General features: G+C 35.7%; 1 protein-coding gene across 3 annotated transcripts in view; it reads left to right on the top strand.

Moving 5' to 3' along the window:
- Positions 1 to 621: 621 nt before the first annotated feature.
- Sgcz (sarcoglycan zeta) overlaps positions 622 to 22,111 on the top strand; it is a 468,968-nt gene continuing 447,478 nt past the window's right edge. For all 3 annotated transcript variants that reach the window (XM_008846074.1, XM_008846075.1, XM_017801339.1), the window contains exon 1: positions 622 to 816. In XM_008846074.1, coding sequence (XP_008844296.1) covers positions 622 to 816 — 195 coding nt within the window. The remainder of the gene's footprint in view (positions 817 to 22,111) is intronic.

Here is a 22,111-nt window from a genome sequence, read left to right as displayed (position 1 = left end):
TTGAAAATACAGTATTATTGAAATATATGTATTATTTATACACATTATATCTTGTGTCCTCAGAGAGAGATACAGAATACTGAATGTCTTTAGGATGATGGATTATAGATATTTGGATTCTGAGTCTCCACAGAATCCAGAGAGAAAGTTTTGTTGTTGAGGTTAAGCAGATATGCCCAGAAATATTGTCTCTCTTCTAGAATTATAATTAATTGAAGAACTGTGTTGGTAACAATGAAGATAATGATTTGAGGGCAGTTGTTTCACCTAAGCTATACCACAATAATTGAGTGCTCACTGCTCATTCTTCCTAGGTGCCTTACAACTTTGAGTATAAGTCAACATTAGTTTTATTTATTCTCTCTCTCTCTCTCTCTTTCTCTCTCGCTCACCCTCTCCTTGTTTTCTTTTTTATTTTCCGTCTTTCCTGCCTGCCTGTCTCCATTCCCTCCTCCTTCGTCCCTCCCTTTCTCTCTATGCTCCGCCCACTCTTTCTTCCTTGCACATTACCTCTCTCCTTCTTTTACTCATTTCCTCTTTCCTTACACTCTTCTTTATTCCTTTTTCCTGCTCTTCTTTGATATTTTTGTTCTCTTTCTTCCTTCCTCTCTTCCTTTCCAGATGACACGAGAACAGTATATACTAGCAACCCAACAGAACAACCTGCCCAGAACTGAAAATGTACAACTTTACCCTGTGGGAATTTATGGATGGCGAAAGAGGTGCTTATACTTCTTTGTCCTTCTGCTGTTGGTTACCATGATAGTTAACTTAGCCATGACAATATGGATATTGAAGGTTATGAATTTCACTGTGGTAAGTACCACCATGATTTCCATCTATTGCTTTGGGTTCAAATAAAATCCAACATTATTATCATTACTATTTTAATAGAAAATTGTATCTCAATCTCTCTAAGTATATGCCTTTAAATTTCTTAAATTTTCACATTTAATTTTAAAAGTTATTTAGTATGCTTACTTGTGATGTATGTAATGATATTGCCACCTATCATTTGAATAGAAAATTTAGATCACAGGATAGAACAGTACCTTGATCCATTAGGAACTTAGAATGTATGTATGCAGTAAAAATGAATCAATGCATGTTATACCTGGGAATCTAAGGAAATAATTAGTTTTAGAGTTTAATATCATAAAACGTAAATGCTTGAATTATTGTTTACAGAATACATAATTGAATATTTCTCTACATTTGCTTTATAAACTCTGGACTTTCTCCTGAGATGTGACATCAGGGATTGTTCCATTCCTTAAGAACTTACCCTAGTTCAATAGAAGATTAAAAAAGTAATGAACCCCAAATGAAATTATATTAATGGAAATGAATAACTGAATTGCAAAATGATTCTGTAATTTATTCATGAATTTACATTCTTCTTATTGAATGTGCATGACAAACTTGAATTTGACTTGTATAGGAAAAATTATTTGCTTTAGCAAAGTCTAACTTTGCTAAGGTTATATTCTCAAACTAAATGCTTCAAAATTTCAAGTCTACTTTTTTGCTATTTTATTGTGCCTTTGGTCAGATAACTCAGACAACTTTGCAGTCGGGCAGGTTTATCTCACTTACTAGTTAAATTCTTCTAACTCTTGTCAAGCTCTGCATCCTCAAAGGTGAATTGAAAACTGTCTATTTAATTTAATTTAATTTAACTTAATTTAAATTTTTACGCTGGGATTTTGGTTTATTTGCTTTTAAATGCTACTGGGAATTGATTTACTAAGGATGTTTTCATTTCTGGATCTGATAGTACCAAATTCTAACCTGGAAAAGAATTTTACAAAGGGAAATGAGCTGAGCATCTTGTCTCAAGGTAGGAGGGCGCTACACGTTTTAAGTGTGTTACAAGTCTCAGAATGTAGGTGGCCTGACCCTCAAGACACAAAAACTGCACAAATCACAATAAAAAACATGTTCAAAGGGAAAAATGAAATGAACAAGATATCTACGCTTCTTAATACATAACCAACATTGAAATGTATTCATAAGAAATGCAGAAATACATGGGCAAGCAAAGTCAATATATTCTCATTCATTTTTAGGAAAAAATGTGTTTTAGAAATGGCTGTGCCTAGAGCCATCGATCCGTATAGGTGAATCTGTAAGGTGTGATGAGGGGATAAATTTGCTTATGAGATTCTCTGCTAATGAATCTGAAGTATGCCATTGTCCACAGGCTGCCTCAGCTCCCCATGTCAGTCAGTGCATTTGAGGTTTTGTGTAGTGCTTGTATTCTGGGCTCTGGTTGCCTTCCCTCATAGCTGCACTATTGACTTGTTTATTGTATTGGATGGAGACGTGTTCAGGCCACTGAGGTGTCTCACGCTGCTCTAACTACCTCCCTAGCTGGTGCCAGCTAACAGCACCTTTTCAACCTCATTTTCTCACAAAACAGAAACAAAACAAAAACATAAAAAGCACAACTGCATAAAAGGAATCAATAATACTCAGTAAATATTGAAATTTTGTCAATTTGTTTTCTTTTATCAAATGACATCTATCAAAAGTTCATAGAAGATGGGAATAGCTCTGTTACTCTAGAAAGCCTTGTTTCTGCCCAAGGGATCAGACTATAAGAATGCTTAGATTCAAGTTGGATAAGCTTCCTAAACATATTTAAATGAATTTGGAAAGCATATTAGCCACATAATTATGTGACTGCATGTCTCTCACTCTGAGGTCCTAACCCCACGCTGGGGCCAAGACCTGTAAGTCATTCCTGGGAGGTAACTGAAAGTATCACCTGTATCTTTAGGACTCTTGTAAGCCTGTGGCTCTCTGTCACTCATGGAGTTGTGTAATTTGAACTCAGCTGGCACAAATTTAAATGCCAGCGTAGAACCAGATAGTCTCTGTGATAACAAAATTGATTGTGTTCATTTATTTTCATGTTTTTACTTTAATTGTTCATTTGTTGAATTTTCCTTCACCCACTATTTAAAACCATGATTTTACTGATGATCAAAAGTAAGTCTGTCCTTTCTTTAACTACTTGGATAGTTGCATGTATTCTTAGTTAATGATTGATGAAGCTGATATAATTGTATCAGGATAATCTTTACAAGTATCACTCTACCGTAATACAATTATTCATAATTATCAGACAAATTCAGAAAAAATTAAGTCATTGAAGATTATTTTAGTCTTGAATAGAGTAGATTAAGTTATACACACTTGAAAACTGTGAAATAAGCTATAATCCTCTTACATCAGAGCAGTAAGAAAAAATAATTTTATGTTTTCACTAGTAAAATATATTTGTAACTGTCTCCATAGAGAGTATCAGAGAAATTGCCATACTTTGGCAGGAGGCAGAAAATGACTGTAAATTATTTGAGTCGCATTATTGATCTACACAAAATGTATTTCGCTTTCATTGTATCGGTTGGTTTCCAATACAGGAATATATGTGGCTGTTAACATCTTTTATTTGAGTAAATTTGGCATGTTGTTGTTACCAACATGCTATATTTTCAGCAGAGCAGAGCGAGCTGCCAGCATTTTCTATGATGTTGCTTGAAATCATCACTGTGACCAGCATTCCCCATGTTCCCACGTGATTGATACGACATTATTACCTTCTGGTTTTCATTTTGTGTCAAATAAAATCACTCTACTTAGTGAGATACTCAGTAAAGGAGAACCCAGAGTAAAGAAATGAGCTTATACTGCAACAGAGAAGACTCAGGATTGATAAAACCAATACTTTCCTGGATTTGAAAGTTGATAAGTATAGAGCTGAGTTGAGAGATTATTTGAAACCCATTATCCTGTGGTCTGTAGAACCCATATATAAGATGATTTGCTGTTGGTGGATTAATTGGTATAATTAATATTTTTGTGACTCAATATAAGTGAATGAGCCTATAGATCTACCAAATCTGGTATTTTGGCTGAGGCAACATTCTTTTCTGGCTTCAGACCTCTAATCTAATCAATGAAACTTTGTATTTAACTGAAAACTGACATAAAATAAAGCATACCTCTTAATGATAAAGGTGTTAAAGCAAAGTTGCTGAAATCCATCTATACAGCATAATTTTATTGGATATATAAACTGGCCAGTGAAGTGATCTGATGGGAGTTAGTTGGAGTATGGAATGGGGACTAGATATGATTATGTTTAATTGTACAAGTGCATTAAAATAATTTAAAAGATTAAAATATTTTAAAAAGAAAGAATGGGTACATGAATGTTGTCTATAAGCAAAGGGGAAAATAAAGTCTAAGCACTGTGACTGAGAAGCCAGAATACCCCGTATAATGGCTAAAATAACCAGTTAATTAAGGACATTGCAAAACACATTCCCACAGACTGAAAGGAAATCCCAAGAAAGTCAGATTTCAGTATCATAGTTATTAAGATTTTAAGCCCAGAATATTTTTGGTTTGGCCAACCATTGCCAGTGGGCATTTCCTAATCATCACCTTCATTGAGTCATGGAGTATCTATTCAAACCCTTCTGCTGGTGATGAAGATGCCATGTTAAGTCATGTATTAAGTAGTCCTTAAGCTATAGTATCTTCATATTGATTATAGTCTCCCAATAGATAATTTCAGACATAGAATTCTAGTTGCATTATTTTAATCATATGAATTCAATAACTCATTAACATTGTTATGTACCTATGCCCAAAAAGCCTCTGCCATGTATTATTTTAATTTCTCAAAATAAGAAGAGGTTGTGGAAAACTTTAGGTCAAAAAGCTGTCTTTGGTCACATGCTTTTCTTCATTTGAAGTATTTAACAAATTGCATAATTACAAGATTATCAATATTTTTAATTTATATTTCACTTAATAGCTATAATCCATAGAATCATTTTTTCTTTTGTCATATTTTTCTTTATTGTATACTTCTGAAATTTAGAGAATATACATTTCCATATTTATTTATTAAAATATACTTTGCTTTAAAACTTGTGCTGTTTAACAGCATTGTTGAATGAAACATCAGCTATTCTCATACCATTTTATTTTAAGACAAATTATTTCTTTACCTTTATCTTTAATCCAGTGACAGTGTCATCACCCTTATCAATCTACTTAGGGGGAATAAAGTACATTTACAATATACTAGCAATTCTGATTAGCAAATCACTAGCAATTCTGACCTTCCAACCTATTGCTCCCACAGTTTTCTTCAATTCAGTCTCTAAATTACACCAAATTTTTAAAACAATCTTTGCAATTTCATTGTCATTTATTTTTTAATCTATCATCTATAGATTTCAACAGACGCATGGAAGCTTGAGTTTGGAATAACCACAAGTTTCACGGTTTTCATTATTTTTTCCTTAGGATCTGTATTCCACTTAATTTCCTTTTACTGTTGTGTCACCTACCTCTGCAGATGAGATATAGCCTCAATGGAACCCAGAGGGCTGACTCTTTGCATACCTGTATCTCAGAGCCAGAGAGCAGTGTCTTTCAGATAAACATCCCTTCATTACTATTTCTTTAACAAATACAATCCTTGAATTTACATGTAGTGAAAGTCAGAAAATTTTTATTTCACTGTGATATGTGCTCTTCTAAGGGTCACATTTAGCTAGAAAGTACTGATTCAAAGACAACCAGTAATCGAACACATTTGATGTTGTTTAATACCTTATACCACAAGAGAATTATCTATGGTCTGCCTGGAGGAAGTTATTAATTCGAGTATTCAAAAAAGTCCTTGTTTTTGAAAAACTAGAGTTTCTCTTTTTAAGATCTCATACATCTTAGTGTGGTACAGCCACACTTTCTGTGATGCAGAAAGTTATTACTGATAATACTTTGAATTACATAATTATAAAGTATTTCATTAAATAAATGATTATGGGAAATACATACCTTGAGTACTAATAATGAGAAAATATAAAATTAACACCCATAGTTCCACTGACATCCCTTCTGTGGAACAATTTTACAACCGTCTCCATACATTAAAAGAAGATAACCACAATCCCAAATATTCTGCTTATTTTCATTTAGTTCCATGTATATGTATACATGTTTATAAACTGAAAATAATAGAGTTTTCTTAGCTTAACAATACGTCAGTGATGTTTACACCTTGTATGGCTTCAGATTCTTTCAGCAAATTTTATTGAAAAAAATCTGTTTTCATTTATTCTTTTAATAAGTTGTTTCTCTGTAATTTTGTTATTTTACTAATAATTTCTTGTCACAATGATCCACAAAGACCACTAAGCATCAGTATTGATCATAGTTAAACAACGACTAGGCTTATTATGTTCTGGGTTTGGACTGTAAGTCTAACAATCTTCAACTTTAATACCAAGATATTTTTCCTAAAGTGTTTGGGATTTCTTTGACATTGCCAATTTAAGTCTTCTCAGACAACTGACACATAAGCTAATTTGCTGCCTCGTAAGTCATGATCTTATGCCCTATCCCAAGAAAATCTTTCTTATTTTTATTTGTCCATGTTTCTCACCCATTTTGTCATGATTACCATGCATTCCTTTCTAACTGTGTCTTTATTCATATAGTTTATCCCTGTGGTAGGAATTACTATAATGTATTGGATAAATGATCAGTATCAATTTAAATATATCAGTCTGTTCTGTCAGTGTTGTCTGTCCTAAATTATATCAGTGCTGAAGTAAAGTTTCTTATATAAATTTTTTGATTCCCCAATATTTATATGGAGGAACCTGAAATTTCAGTGTATAGTGTCTGTCTTAATTGATTGTACTGGGGATCCATTCAGGATGGAATATATTAAATTTGGCTGAATATTTATAATTCAAAAATATCAAGTTTTATGCTCAGTATAGAGGTATTCAGATTTAACTTTTTCCCAATAAAACAAAAATAGAAATGTTTAAAAAGTAAAATTGATACAGATTGCAATCAACTTTCAATTTTAGCTGAACTCTTCTACCATGTACAAAAGACTCAGGCTTTCCTTATCTTTCAACCAAAGGGACCAGTTTGTATGGTAGGAAAATAAATATAATTGTTTTCTCTCCCTCAGTTCCAAAGTACTTAGATAATTTAATTATATATAAGATAATTTTGAAAACCAAACTTGTCTATAAGCAGAGGCAGACAGACAGACAGACAGACACACACACACACACACACACACACCACACTTTTATTTGAACTCACATGGTTTTACACCACTTCTGTCTTGAGCCCAGATGCATTGCTAAATGTCAACATAGAATGAGTTTTACTTATAAATTACTTCCAACCTCCAAACTCTTTGTTGCCATATGTTCACAAACCCTCTAGATAAATGAAATCTGCCTCCAAAAGTAAGAGAAGACAGACAATTATGTTTCTATATTCCAAACCTCTCCATTAGAGTAGAGCTTCGCCTTGCTCATCACTGTCAATATAACTTCCCCAAACACTTTGTCATTTAGAAAATGAAATGATGAACTAGAACTTCTTAGTTCCATTAATGCTGAAGCAGGATTTTCTAGATGAATTTGTTGATACAACCTGTCTCATGTGTATGATATATGTGAATTTTTATGCTAACTTCACTAGATATAAAATAATAAAATGTACATATGTACAGGTATAACTTAAACAAAATACACTCCACTAATTATAGTCTAGATGCTAGTAACTTAGTAATGAGAAAAAGCTATAATGTGTCAATAACTATCAAAGTTAGATAATGAAAGGAGTTTTATTTAAAGACAGTAGCTGATGCAGAAGTTAGATTATTTGCATTCTTCTTAGAATTATTAGATAATAAGGATTTAGAGGGTTTTTTAAAAAAAACTCAGAACTTCTTGTGCTTTCTATTAAGTATTCACTCTGCTAAAAAAGCTCCACAAACACTAAGGGCCCATCCTATGCATGAAAAGTTTTAAGAACATAAGATGAATTCATTTTTATAATATTTTAGAACCAGGGAATTACTGAGGTATTTTCCTGTGCAATATTGAGAGCAATGGCAGCATTTCATTTGGTTGCCGGTATTGCTGAGTACCTATAATGTAACAATGTGGTTAATACTCCAGATCCAGAAGCCAATGCTATTTTAAGCAAACCCTTGCTGTTGTGTTTGTTGGATATGATCTACCTGCTAGGCTCTGACTCCATGTTCTCCTTAATGATTGCAGTGTTATTATTTATTGCATAAAATTGTTGAACATATCACAGTAATTTAAAGAATAAAAATATTTCAGAAGTACCTGAACTATACCAAGAGCTCTGTAATATTCTGACATCATTATAATGCTTATTCATTTTCTTCTGTTTCATCCTGATAGATTGCATTTGCCAGGTGAATTAACTCAATTCTTTCTATAAGGCTGAGAATAACACAATCTCAGGAAGAAAAAAGACTCACTGAAAATCACTACAAATGCATACTAATAAATTTACAAGTAAATAAATGAAGACATTTATTTGATTGATACTGAAGATGTGCTTGAAGATTAAGGTCATGAGCTTTTTACCTGAAGGCCCATGACTGACTACCTGGAAGGATGACCTTGTTCTACTTATATCTTGAAATCCAGTTTCTTCATCTGTAAAATGGTAATGATACTGACTTCACCAGGGTATGAAGAGTAGGAGGTCAGTGAGCCCTGGCAAAACTCTTAAAGTAGGCTTTTATAGTTTGTGAGTAAATGCAAACTGAGTATGATGACAAATATGGTATCCATGAGCTGTTAGTGAATCATAATTTAAGGTTTTGTAAATACTTTATTATTTTTAATTTTTGTGAATAAGTGCATTACTTGCATGTGTGTAAGTACAGCAGTGTCATGCAATGACTGTAATGGTCAGAAGAGGGCGTCAGATTTCCAAGAACTGAAGTTATATATGGTTGTTCGCCAAGATGTGGGTGCTGGGAATTGAACCCTCATCCTCTGCAAGAGCAGCCAATGCTCTTAACCACTGAGCAATCTCTCCAGCCCACCAGGCTTTATTACATAATGTATTTTATCCAGGAAAGTGCATTATTTCCTTAAGGTATAAAATGAGAATAATGATTTCTTATGAAATTTCAATTTAATCCTCAGATTTAAATTAAAGAAGAGGTTGAGAAAATGTGGAGTGGGAGAGGCATTGGATGGTTTAGATTGGGGTGGAAATGTTACATATGCAGTAGTGATGGATGAAATTATCAAAGAAATTTAAAATAATTTTATAATGCAAAAATGACAGTTTGAGGAACAGATCTGCTGTCAGGCGTTGGCATTATTTTGATGACACTACAATATTTATTTTGGAAGCTAACATGGTCAAAATAAAGCCTTTGGTCCTTCTGCAACAGAGCTAATTTCTATATTCACAATCATTAGTGGGATTTCTGCTCTTGAACTTAAGTGTTCTGAGTTTCTTTAATTATTCAAGAATGAGGAAACGCATTACAAGGCTCCTGCCATCCCTTCTCCCATTTCATCAGCATCAAGATCAACTTCTTCACTTACTTCCTTAAGTATTAATACACATTCATTGAGATTCTTTTATGAGTCTAGGGTTTCTTTCTGCTCAACTTCAATAGGTATAATAGAATTAGTTCATAGAGTGGATATGTTTGTGAATATAGAACATCAGATACTGTTATCTGATTGAGAAATTGTATTATGAATTAATTTTTACAGTGCCCTTAAGATTATATATATATTACAACATAAGAGGAATGTTGAAGTTTCCAGGAGCTCATATTTAGCTGGTATATAATTTATTTGCAAGATTGTATACTTTGTTTTCCAGAACTCACTGAATGTCACAGCATACTATATAATGCTGTTTAGTCTGGAAGATGAAGACAGAAGATTAAGGGAAATAAACTCTTCTAGGTAACACTAATTAGAATCCTATGCCAGGGCAGGCTGAGGAGGTCAGAAGACAACATTCAGGATTGGTTCACACATTCACCTTTCTTGCTACAGGATCTCTTTTCCTACCAGTGTACTCCAAGGTTTCTGGCCTAAGGTTTCTGGCTAATTCTCTTTTCTCTGTTCCCCTCTCACCAGCAGAAATACCAGGATTACAGATGTGCCTGCTGCATCTGAATTTTTACCTGACATGGAACTCAGGTAGTTAGGTTTGTGCAAACACGTCTGTCCCCAGACACATTTTTTAGTTCAGTGTAAGGCTCAATTTATACATAAGATGTCTACTTATTAACATCATCTTTACAGAACTTTTGAGGAGTTCAAAAATCTCATTTAGTAGCATGGTTGCAGTCTAAGCTTTGCAAATACTTAAATGAAGTTTTGCTGAGGGGTATCTAGTTTTCTGTGATGAGACCACCCCAAAGGTGAGTTAAGATTATAGGTTTTTGTTGGTTTCTCCACTGTCGTCTCCATTTTGGTTCCCTGTTCATTTCTCAGTGCATGACTCTTGGCACTCAGCCAGGGAGTGAGTACCCCCCTCTGGAGAGGTACTCCACCACAGAGTGTGAGCTCTGGCAGCTACACTGCCTCTGAGTGTGGTCTGTGTGGGTTTATTACAGAGCTTATGATAGTGAATGATATAGTTAATGTTGCAAGACTGCTTCCATTATAACCCTCTGTTTGCACCTCCTCATAATTTTCTGACAAATTGTCCCTCTGAGATGAAATCGTTCATGCTTAGTTTTACTCAGCAGCACATTTTCTTTCCCCGACTTTATAAAGAAAAATTCAGTTACTTTCATTCAAGTTCAAACAACTGCCAAGTGGTAGTTCTTTGTGCTTAAAAAATGATAAAAATTGTGCCGTAAGATCAATCACAAATGGCATATACCATGTGCAAAGTGAGGGTCATTAGGGTAACAGATTGCAGCAGAGTAAGAGCAAGGATTAAGAAAGTTATTTGGGAAACTGGAGAGATGGCTCAGTGGTTAAGAGCACTGGCTGCTCCTGCAAAGGACTCAGGCTCAGTTCCTAGCATATACATGGCATGGCAGCTAACAACTGTCTGTAACTCCAGTTCCAGGGAATCTGATGCCCTGTTCTGATCTCTGCAGGCATTGTATGACATGGGTGCACTTTCATGCATACAGTCAATACATTCATATACATAATCTAAAATTAATAGATAAAAATGTTTTTTAAGAAAAGAATGCATCCTTATTCCCTATCAGCAATTTGGGTAACCCCTTCAGAGGATGACGTGTTAAGAATAGGAGGTAGGATAAGAATAAGCAGTTAGGGTAAAAAAAGCCCAAAGAAGCCAGTTTCTTGGCTAAAACTCAAAATGTCCTTGGGCCTCTAAGCAACATACTCTATTCCAAAGGCCAAAAATGTCAAAAGTATTTGGGAGCTTGTATCTAATCCTTAAAAAAGATTTTAGGGTTACCTCTTCAGTGGGTGGAATGTTGGAGGGAGGGAGTGGGCATGGATCTGATCAAAAAACCGTATATACATGTATGAAATTCTCAATAATTTTTTTTGTAAAAGTTAAAAGGAAAAAAGAATATCATTTGGGTCCAACAAGATGCCTCAGCAGTAAAGGAACTTGTTGCCAAGCCTGAGAACCTGACTTAGATGCCCAGGACCCACAAGGGGGAGGAGAGAACTGAATAGAAAAAGTTATTTTTGAAGATCCTTTTCTTTTTTTTAAATCCTTTTTGAGACAAGGTATCCCTGTAGGCACAGCTGACCTGGTTTTGCTCTGGAAACCAGGCTGGACTCCAACATACTGAGATCTGCCTGCCTCTGCCTCCCGAGTGCTGGAATTAAAGGTGTGTGCCACCACACCCAGTGAAAAGTTACCTTTGATGTACAAGCACACATACACACACACACACACACACACACACACACACACACACGCATGCATGCACTAAAATAAGTGTAATTAAAAAATTTTAAAGAAAATAACTGAATAAAAAGTTACAAAAAGTATAGATTATTTAATTTCTGTGTAATACATAGTCCAACACACTTCAGCTGATAATGACTATTTCAGAAGTATCTTTTCACATAAGGAAGCACAGAAGTACAGAAAATTAAAATTATTTGATTACATGGATGGCCCATGGTACATGAGGAAGATAGCATACCATTGTACTGCATGAAACAGTGGGTGTCTCTCCATTTGTGTACCTAATCCCACAAAAAGTAACATGTACTTTAAATGCTTTCACTACTTTAGATGAGGCAGGTTAAATTTTAAAATAAGGATAGCTACCTTAAGAAGAATTAATATTTTATTTTCTAATAAATGCATTTGGTTTTGAAAATTATGGTTGTAATGATCTCATATTTGTTGTTTCCATACTAAGATAATATTACTTTAATAAAAATCATCTTCTGGGGCTGGAGAGATGGCTCAGTGGTTCAGAACACTGGTTGTTCTTGCTGAAGGCCCAGGTTTGAATCTCAGCACCCACGTGTCAGCTAACAACTGTCTATAACTCCAGTTCCAGGGGATCCAACAGCCTCTTCTGTCCCCGGAGGGCATTGCACGACACGGGTGCACTTACCTACACGCAGGCAATACACGCATATACATAAAATAAAAATAATAAAATATTTTTAAAAATCATCTTCTATAACTATTATAGTCAAATAATATTAACATGATGTCAAAGTCCTTGTATTACTTTTCTGTAAACTCTGTCCTCAGACAATGTATACACTTCACTACTACTTATAAGTTGGTCTAGTTTGGAATTTTCTCTCACTACCGGAACTTTTAAATATTTTTAGGAAATTGGCATTTAAACCTGATTGCAAATAATTACCTTCTGCTATAAGTTATTTCTACTAGATGTGGCTGAAACCAGATGTTTGACACCCATTCCTGTTCACAAGCATTGATGATGTGCCATGGACTCTCCAAATGTGCAATTGCAATTTAACATTTTGTAAAACTCTGCAGCTTAAGTAATGCAATTAGAAAAATGAACATCTGTCTTCTTATAATTTACATGTTTTGCCCTCCAGAAACTTTCTAAGTTTTCTGGGCTTACAAAGTTTTGAAATGTGCTAATTCTCTATTAACTCTGATGTCATCTCTATTCTTCCTCAACAAAAGCTAAACTATAAAACATTGGGCATTGTTAAAATCCTTCACATACATTTATAATGATTGTTCTACTGTGTTTAATTGGTCAAGGAAGATAGAAAAAATATAAACATATGTTCCTAAATACATGTGAATGTATGTATGCATACCATTAGCGATGTTTAAAATGAATGTGCATTAGCAAACTAAATGTGAATTTTTTATTTTATTTTTTGAGGGTTTATGGACTCAAGAGTGATGAACTCAGGGTTTATTTTCAGGTACCTTGATAGCTGTTGGAGTAGCTACAATCAGTGTCAGATCCCTCTCAAAGGCTTCTATATAGGGAGAGAAAACAAATTTATCCATCATTTTAGAACAATAGCTGGTTGTCTCCCTTAGCTACAGGTGGGCACTATAGTATTGGAGACCAAGATTTGAAGTCTTACATCTGAGCAGTACTTTCTTATTAGAAATAAAATCATCAGTGACAAATAATTGTCTAAATAACACTTTATATGGACTTAAATCTAAAGTCTGGGACATGTAATCCCTTGAACTCTTAAAGAAATATACTGATCACTTTAATCTTTTGTTATACTTTCCTTTTGGGTGTTTAAGACAGTTGACCCAAATAAACCAATTTATTTTTACTCTTAAGATTGTTTGATGATCTGTTTGTCAGGGGTCACATGGGCTTGGGAGAAGCCCCTAGCTTCTTTCTTTTACCAGTTCCATCTATGTGAAGATAAGTCAAAGGTCCTGTTCAACCATGGCTGGCTTCACTTGCAAATGTTCTTTCTGTGTTGAACCTCCTCTTTGTAGACTGGACACTGGTTCAAGTTCATCTGGTGGGGTCTCCATAGCCTCCCTGAACAAGGGGACAGGTGACTCAACTAGTTTAAGGAACAAAATATATGTCTAGTCAAGGTTTATCTGAGAATGGTTGGTTTTTGCCCAAACTTTATAGACATAGTAATTAAAAGTACCAGACTGGTGGAAATAACCTTCTTGGATGTTTAAGAGCCATATTTTGAGGCCTATACTAATCTAGTCAGTGGGATTTAAAGAACAGTTTTTGCTTCTTGCCCTCCAAGGTTGACTAGGTTCAAGGGCACTATGGAGCATCTCTAAACGTGGATTTTAATAAGCAATCACACTGATTAAACAACTTTGAAAATGTAGATATTCCTACTAAAACATTCTTTTTAATCTTGCTCATAGGAAATTAGAACTTATAAATGAAAATCTGTTTTTCCAATTAGGTTTCTTTTCACATGTTTTTTTTTTTTTATTGATGAGTTAAAAGAGATAATGATACTTTACATCTCTATAAGACAATTTTTGTCAAGTAGGGAGCTACAGAAAATAAAATATCCAACATTATAGTGGAACATTTATTATAAATACAGCTGTGTGAACATTTAGGAAGTTGCAAACACGAATTAATCTTAGTAAAGTTAAAATGAGCCAGTGCCGCTGAAATACTGAGCTTCATTTGTTTTGTCAGATAGAGTAAAATAATCCTATGAGATATATTAGTTTATCTATTTTTGTTTTGTTTTGGTATCTTGAGAAGGGCATTGTGTGGGGGTCCCACTTTGCCTTGTGGGGCAACCTTGCTTCTGTGACAATGATACTGGTGTCCCAGGGCCTTGGGACTTATGACTTTTTGCAGCAAGTCAACTTATTCAAAAGTTCAGTATGTTTTTATACAGTACAAGGAACTGTCAGTCACATGGGATTTGGCAGATACATACAAAGATTTAGAGCACAATTAGACAAGAAACTGGACATATAGCTTTTAGTTGGAACCAGGTAGGGGCTGTTTGTAAAGCGGGGTGCTTAAACTTTTACCCAGGGTTAACAGTGCCTATCTGGTAATTTATTGGCCACAAAGTTTTCTTGCTTAGGATAAATTGCATAGCAAACTTTTAGCTTTTAGCCAAGGAATAAACTTTTAACCTGGCCTATTCTTTTAGATACTGAGAGCTGACAGTTATTTGTTCAGAACAAGGAGGTGGGCCAAGGGCTTTTGACCAAGATACTTTCCCTCAGAGCGAGGAGATTAAACTTTTGACCTGGCCACTTTTCTCCTGCCAGTCCTACAGTGTTCAACAAGACAGGGATTTGAGGGTGCTGTATTTAGCACCCCTACTTCAGCACAAATTGCACCCCGGTCTTAAAGTTTTAGATCCCTTTCACCCTAAAGCATGCCATCTTGGTTTCCTACAGCCTTGCAATGAAGACCAAGATGGCCTTAAAATTACGTAGCCCAGATTGGCCTTGAACTTGTGATCTTTCTGTTAGTGTCATAAGTGATAAGAGTGAAACACCAATTGAAATTTCTACTTTTGAAATTTAAAAAAAATCCATTCCATGTTTCATAGGTAGTAAACAAATGAGTTAAAATTTGAATATACTACTTAACACATTAGATCCAGTTTGTTCTACCTACTTAAGAACTCATAATATTTGTCTCTTAATATTTTTTACAAATCATTCTAGGCAAATGATAACTTTTCTACCTTAAAAATATTCTGTTTAACAATGTTTTAAAGAATTCACATGTAAGCTTGCATATAGTCCAATAAAGACAATAGTGTCTGGTAAACTTTAATGAAATGATGTTAAGAGATGTTCAACTAACAACACTTTTCTCAACCTTGTATTTGTGCAATTTTTTAGATGTTATATTTGTCAGTTATTAATTTATAATAAATTAATCTGTTATTGATTTATAATATAGGAATAAAATATATTTCTAACATTTTTATTTTAATAAGTAAAAATCAATGCATTAAATAAAGCAACATTTTAATTAAGAGACTAGAGATTTAGTGTTCAATTTTTATATACTTAACAGAAATTGTATGTAGGAGCAAGAATTAATGATATTGTTTTAACTGAATATAAAAATAATACAGTCCAGTCAATTGAAGCAAAAGCAATCACTTATCACAGGAATTTGAATAGTTCCTTTAAACTCATATGAAGTTGACATGACCACCTCATGATCTTCAGCCAGCTTTCTGGAACCTTGGAGCTGGTTGGCAGGTCATGGTACAATCATGTATCTGCTGTCAATTCCCTATAGTTTGATTTATTAGATAATATACTTCATCTTCTCATATACAAGCCACTTATAAAGAAGAGTCATTTCATTGTCATCCATGTGTATGTGTGTGTGTATGTATGTACATGTGTGTATCTGTGTGTATGTGGGTGAAGAGTGCCCTCAGAAACTAGTTGTCAGTGTTTGTGAACTACTCAATATGGGTGCTTGAAATAATACTAAAGTCCTTGAAACAACAGGAAGGACTCTTGACTGCTGAGCCATCTCTCCAGCTCTACGTCTGTTCTTAATCAGATACAATATTTTTAGGAAAAGTATGTAAATATATAACATATGTAGAGGCATAGACTCAAGACTAGTCTGGTTCAACTTCAGAGTCTTTTACTTCCTAAAGTACAGTACAAGCACAATAAAGATTTATTGATGGAAACTATCACTTCATCAGTGTCCAGATTGTGCAAATTAAACCAGTGTAAAATATGTTTAAATTATTTTTTTAGTCTCATTGCAGTACTCCTGAGTAGAGAATGCCCTCCAATTCAAATACCCCACATCAATCACATTTAAACATTAGTGAAAAACAATGATCATCAACACATCAATTATAGCCACTTGCTTTAGGATTCATTCTTGGTATTGGGTATTTTATGGACTTCGGTAACTGTAAAGTGGCATCAAGCTCTGAACAAAACCCTCCTGCCTCCCAAGATGTCTTCTGTGTCCTGCCTGTCCTCTTTTGCTTCCTCTTTTGCTGTGTTCTGGTTTCCATTCTGTTGCTATGATGAAACATTTTGACCAAAAACTACTAATGGTCTCTTCTGGTCTCTCCACAAGGTCTTTGATCCTACTATGCTGTATCAGGCCTTAGCTGCCCTTCGAGATCCCTTCAATCCTGCTGCCTTCATATCTTCAAAATCAGTACCATGTGGATAAATTTTGACATTGCCAAGTCAGCTGTCAAATTCTGATGGAAGTTTGGCCCCCTTGAAGCGCAGCTTCTGTGTGCTGACTACTTCCCTATTGTCCATTGAAGCATGGAAATTTATCTCAATGTGGCTGACCTCTTACTAACCCTAGCTGATTTTTCAGGCCAGCTGACCAGTCTGCCTTTCACCCATTGAAGCATAAGTGTCACCTCAGTGGTGCTGTCTTTCATAATCACAGCTGATTCTTCAGCCCCACCAAACAAACAGCCCCAGATTCTCTTTTTTAATTTGACTATTGTCTTTGTATTATTTCCGTTCTTTCCAGTCCACAGCCAATTCAAATTCTTAATTCAAAATATCACACAAATGGCCCCAGTGGTCTTCTCTTTTCTCTGAAACCTCAGGAGCAACGCCTCCATTTCCTGTATTTCCTCAGCCTTATCTTTCAAGCTCTCACATCAACAGTTCCTTAAGTTCTGAGAACTTAATGTTTTTTCTAGTCCAAAGCTCCAAAATACTCCACATGTCTCCAATATTTTAAGTAATCCAAAGATTTAAGAAGCCACATGGTCAAGTCCATCAAAGCAACACCTTGCTTTCCTGGTAACAATTTAATTTCTAGATTGCTTTCTTTTTTGTTGCAGTGCTAAAACACCCTGACAAAAACAATTTAATCAAGGTCAAGATTCATTTCACATATACTTCCAAGTCACAGTCCATCATTGAAGGAAGTCATAGCAAGAGTTTGAACAGGAACTTGAAGACAGACACCATGGGGGAATGCTGTTTGCTGGCACATTCTCTTTTAGCTTACTTCTATAGCTCAGGACAACCACCAGAGGAAGTGATTCAACCCACAGTACGCTGAGTGCTCAAACATCACTCAGGATAATCCCTTGCACACATATAGGTAGACAAACGATTAAAGAGAATCACTCAGCTGAATGATTTTGACAATTGATGCTACCCAGGATACACTGTGTCCATAACTCTGTCTATTCTAGATTGTCCTGTAATTGAAATCATGTAATATGCAGCCTTTCCAAAGTGGAACCTTAAACTTAGTAATATCTTTGCAGGGCTTCGTGTTTATTGTTTTAGACACTGAATAATCTTCCATTGCCTGTATATGCCTATGTTTATTCATGTCTTGTAGCTTGTAAATTTTCTCAATTATGAATAAAGCTAATACATACACCTATCTACATACATTTTTTTGGAAAATAAGTACTAATCACTTTGGCGAAAAACTAAGAAGCATGTTTTGGGTTATATCTTTAGAATACCTTTTGTTTTGTAAGAAACTGCCAAGCTGACTTCCAAACTGAATATTTTGAATTTCCAAATCTAATCAATGAAAATTGCTGTTTCTCTACATTTTCACCACACTGGTATTGGTGGTGTTCTAAATAGGATTTACAACTTTCCAAACTGGATATATTTCACTTAAAAATAATAATCATTATCATAAAATCAGTATGTGCTTGATATATGCATTAGTCACTTTTCTGTTGCTGTGATAGAAGCACTGACCCAAGCAACTTATAGGAGGAAGAATTTATTTGAGCTTATGGTTCCAATGGAATTACAGTCCATCATGGCAGGGAGGCATGGTGGCTGGAGGTGGCTGGGAGGAGCAGCAGAAGCTAACTTCTCACATCGTCACACAGGCACAGGAAGCAAGAGAGCAACTGGAGATCTGGCAAGGCTTAAGAACTCTCTAAGAACAACCCCAGTGATGTGCTTCTTGCAGGATAGCCACACCCTCTAAAACCTCCCAAAACAGTGCCATCATTGGGGGCAAAATGTCCAAACACTTGGAGCCTATGGGGGACATTTTCATTCAAACTATCACATTCCACCCCCTGGCCCCCATAGGCTCATGACTATATAAAATGCAAAATGCATTTAGTCTAACTTTAAAAGTCCCCGTAGTCATTATCAGTCTCAGTACTATTCAAAAGCCCACAATCCAAAGTTTATTTAGAGACTCAGGTAAATATCTTAACTGTAAGCCTCTATAAAATCGAGAGACAAATTATATACTCCCAACATACAGTGGAACCGAATACACATTCCCATTCCAAAAGGGAAAAATGGAGGCATAGTAAGGAAATACCCGACCAAAACAAGACCGAAAACCAGCTGGGCAAACACCAAATCCAGTAGCTCCACGTCCTTTGGGACTTTACTTCCAAATGGCTTAGATGGCTCAGCCTCTCTAGCTTTGCTGCCTGCAACACACATCTCCCTCCTGTGTTAGTACCACTCCCTGTGTGCAGGTCTTCTTGGCAGATGCCTCACAGCTCTGGCATCACGAACTTCTTGGGGTCTCCATTGCCACCCAGGCTTCACGTTCACAGCTTCATGCAATGGCCTATCAGGGCCTTCTCTAGTCAGGGGAACCTGTGCTTCATGCTGCCTGGCCTCCGAGGCTCTCTGAAACCTCGGAGGAAGAACTGATGATCCCTTCGCTCTTCCATCTTTCATGCCTCTAAAGCCAGCACCAGATGAAAGACACTGCCAAGTTTGACTATAAGTTTGGGGTAGACTCTAGCCAACTTTATCCATTTTAGAAACTTTTCTCTCCCATGGCCGCCACAGCATTTTCTTTTCACAAGTTGGAGGTTTAACTGGGTGTGGTCTTGCCCTGGAGACCCTCTCTCCACTGTTTAAGTCCAAATCTCTAGGCCCCTCTTAATCGCTTTAATCTCCTTATCAAAGGGATCTTCTCCAGCAGATGCCAAAGCACCAACATTTATCTTCCTAGTGCTCTTTTTCAATCCAAATTGTATTTCTTTCTGCCCCATCTGCTCTTTTTCACTGTAGATCTGCATAATATTCACCATTAATGTCCACCCCACCCTTTCAATATTAGGCTGTCTTGAAATTCTGCCAGAGAAATTAGTCCATTGCTTTTCAACTCAGGCAAACTTTTAGGTTAAAGTCAGACTCCAGCCAGACTCTGCCAAAATAACCCAAGTGCTGCTTAAGTCCTTATTGCCCTCTGGAACTACATTGTTCTCAGCACTACTTTCTTCCAGGTGTTTACTAGAATGCTCTGTTAATCTCTGCTTACAGCAATCAACCACTTTTCTAGCCCAAACTTCCAAAGTCTTACACATTTTTCCAAAACCCCACATGGACAGGTTCTTCACAGCCAACACCCGACTCTCGGTATCAATTACTGTATTAGTCACTTTTCTGTTGCTGTGATAGAAACACTGACCCAAGCAACTTATAGAAGGAAGAGTTTATTTGAGCTTACGGTTCCAAGGGAATTACAGTCCATCATGTCAGAGTGGCATGGTGGCTGGAGGTGGCTGGACCAGGAGTAGCAGAAGCTAAGTTCTCACATCATCACACAGGCACAGGAAGCAAGAGAGCAACTGGAGATCTGGCAAGGTTTAAGAACACTGTAAGCCCACCCCCAGTGGCATGCTTCCTCCAGGATAGCTACACCCTCTAAAACCTCCCAAAACAGTGCCATCATCTGGGGACAAAATGTGCAAACACTTGGAGCTTATGGGGGATATTTTCATTCAAACTATCACAATATATCTACCTCAGATAAATGTGTAAGTGTGCATATTTCAATGAATGTGTATCTGCTTACACTTAGATTCAAATATAAGAGATTTACTTCCTAATCAACTGATATTCCTCTATCTAAAGTGCACATCAAGTTTTATGAAAATAAATTATAATGCATATGACTGTGTAGCAAATTCATCAGATAAAATTACGTTTTCCTTCCCTTTTTGAAAAATACTTGAAACTTTAACATCTACAATATTTCTGATGTTATTTAACCTGATTCATATTCTTGATTACACATTATTTTATATTACCAAAGTAAAGAGTCTGAAAGTGGAGAAAAAGCAAAATTAAAGGCACAGAGAAAGGACTCACAACTTACAGGATTTCAACAATAAATCAATACAATCATGTTTTTACACTTGAGAGCTCTGGTCTGTAATTTGAAAACGTTAAGCAGAGAATGTCTTCTTCAGCCACACTTGTGTCAAGGAATACATGTCTTCCTTTTATTTCACTAAATTTTGAATAATTAGCTATTTCAGGATCATGAGTATTATCTGATCGATTTCAACCTATTGTTTAGAACACAAATGGCTGATGTTCTAGTTTATTTCTCAATTGTTGTGAGAAAATACTTTGACCAGTACCAACCTGGAGAGGAATGAGTTTATTTTATCTTACATCTCCCAGGTCACAGTTCATCAGGGAGCCCAAGTTAGGAACTCAGGGCAGGAACCTGGAGGCAGGAGCTGAAGCACAGGCCATGGACATCACTGCTTACTGACTTGCTCCCTGGCCTCAGCTCAGCCTGCTTTCTTATGCAACACAGGCCCACCTGCCCAGGGGTGGCACCACCCACAGTGGGCTGGGCCCTCCCACATCACTCAACAATCAAGAAGATGCCCCACAGACATGGCCACAAGCCAGTCCTATGGAGGCAATTCCCCAACTGAGGGTCCCTCAACCCAGATGTGTGAAGTTGACACTAAAACTATCCAGCACAGCTCATTTCTCTCTTCTTGCTCAGCATTTCTATTAATTTTATTGTGGTTGGTTGACAATATACGTATCAGGATATTATATGAAGGAATTGATTATGAAAAAAATGGGTGTATATTTGTTGTTGTTCTCAATAATAGATGACATTCCCAGATTTCTTCATTCACTTTCCATATAGAGCTTTCCGTACAGAGATCTACCTTAAGATAGGAAGTTATATAATTATGACCCAGATATTTAAATTCTATGACTAGTAAAAGATTAAATTTTATTCCAATTAGCTTTCTTTTTCCTGCATCATATGTGCAGACACACATTTCCTATTTTTATTTTAGAGGAAAAGCAACAACAAACATCCAGCAACATTAATTTCCAACAATGAAAAGATGTTTTCATTTATATTAAGATAGGAAGTTATATAATTATGACCCAGATATTTAAATTCTATGACTAGTAAAAGATTAAATTTTATTCCAATTAGCTTTCTTTTTCCTGCATCATATGTGCAGACACACATTTCCTATTTTTATTTTAGAGGAAAAGCAACAACAAACATCCAGCAACATTAATTTCCAACAATGAAAAGATGTTTTCATTTATAGCAGCAACTGTGCTA

Source organism: Nannospalax galili, unplaced genomic scaffold (genome assembly GCF_000622305.1).
Source record: "Nannospalax galili isolate Female #2095 unplaced genomic scaffold, S.galili_v1.0 scaffold1282, whole genome shotgun sequence".
Taxonomy (NCBI): Eukaryota; Metazoa; Chordata; class Mammalia; order Rodentia; family Spalacidae; genus Nannospalax; species Nannospalax galili.
This window is presented reverse-complemented; position numbering and strand designations above follow the sequence as displayed.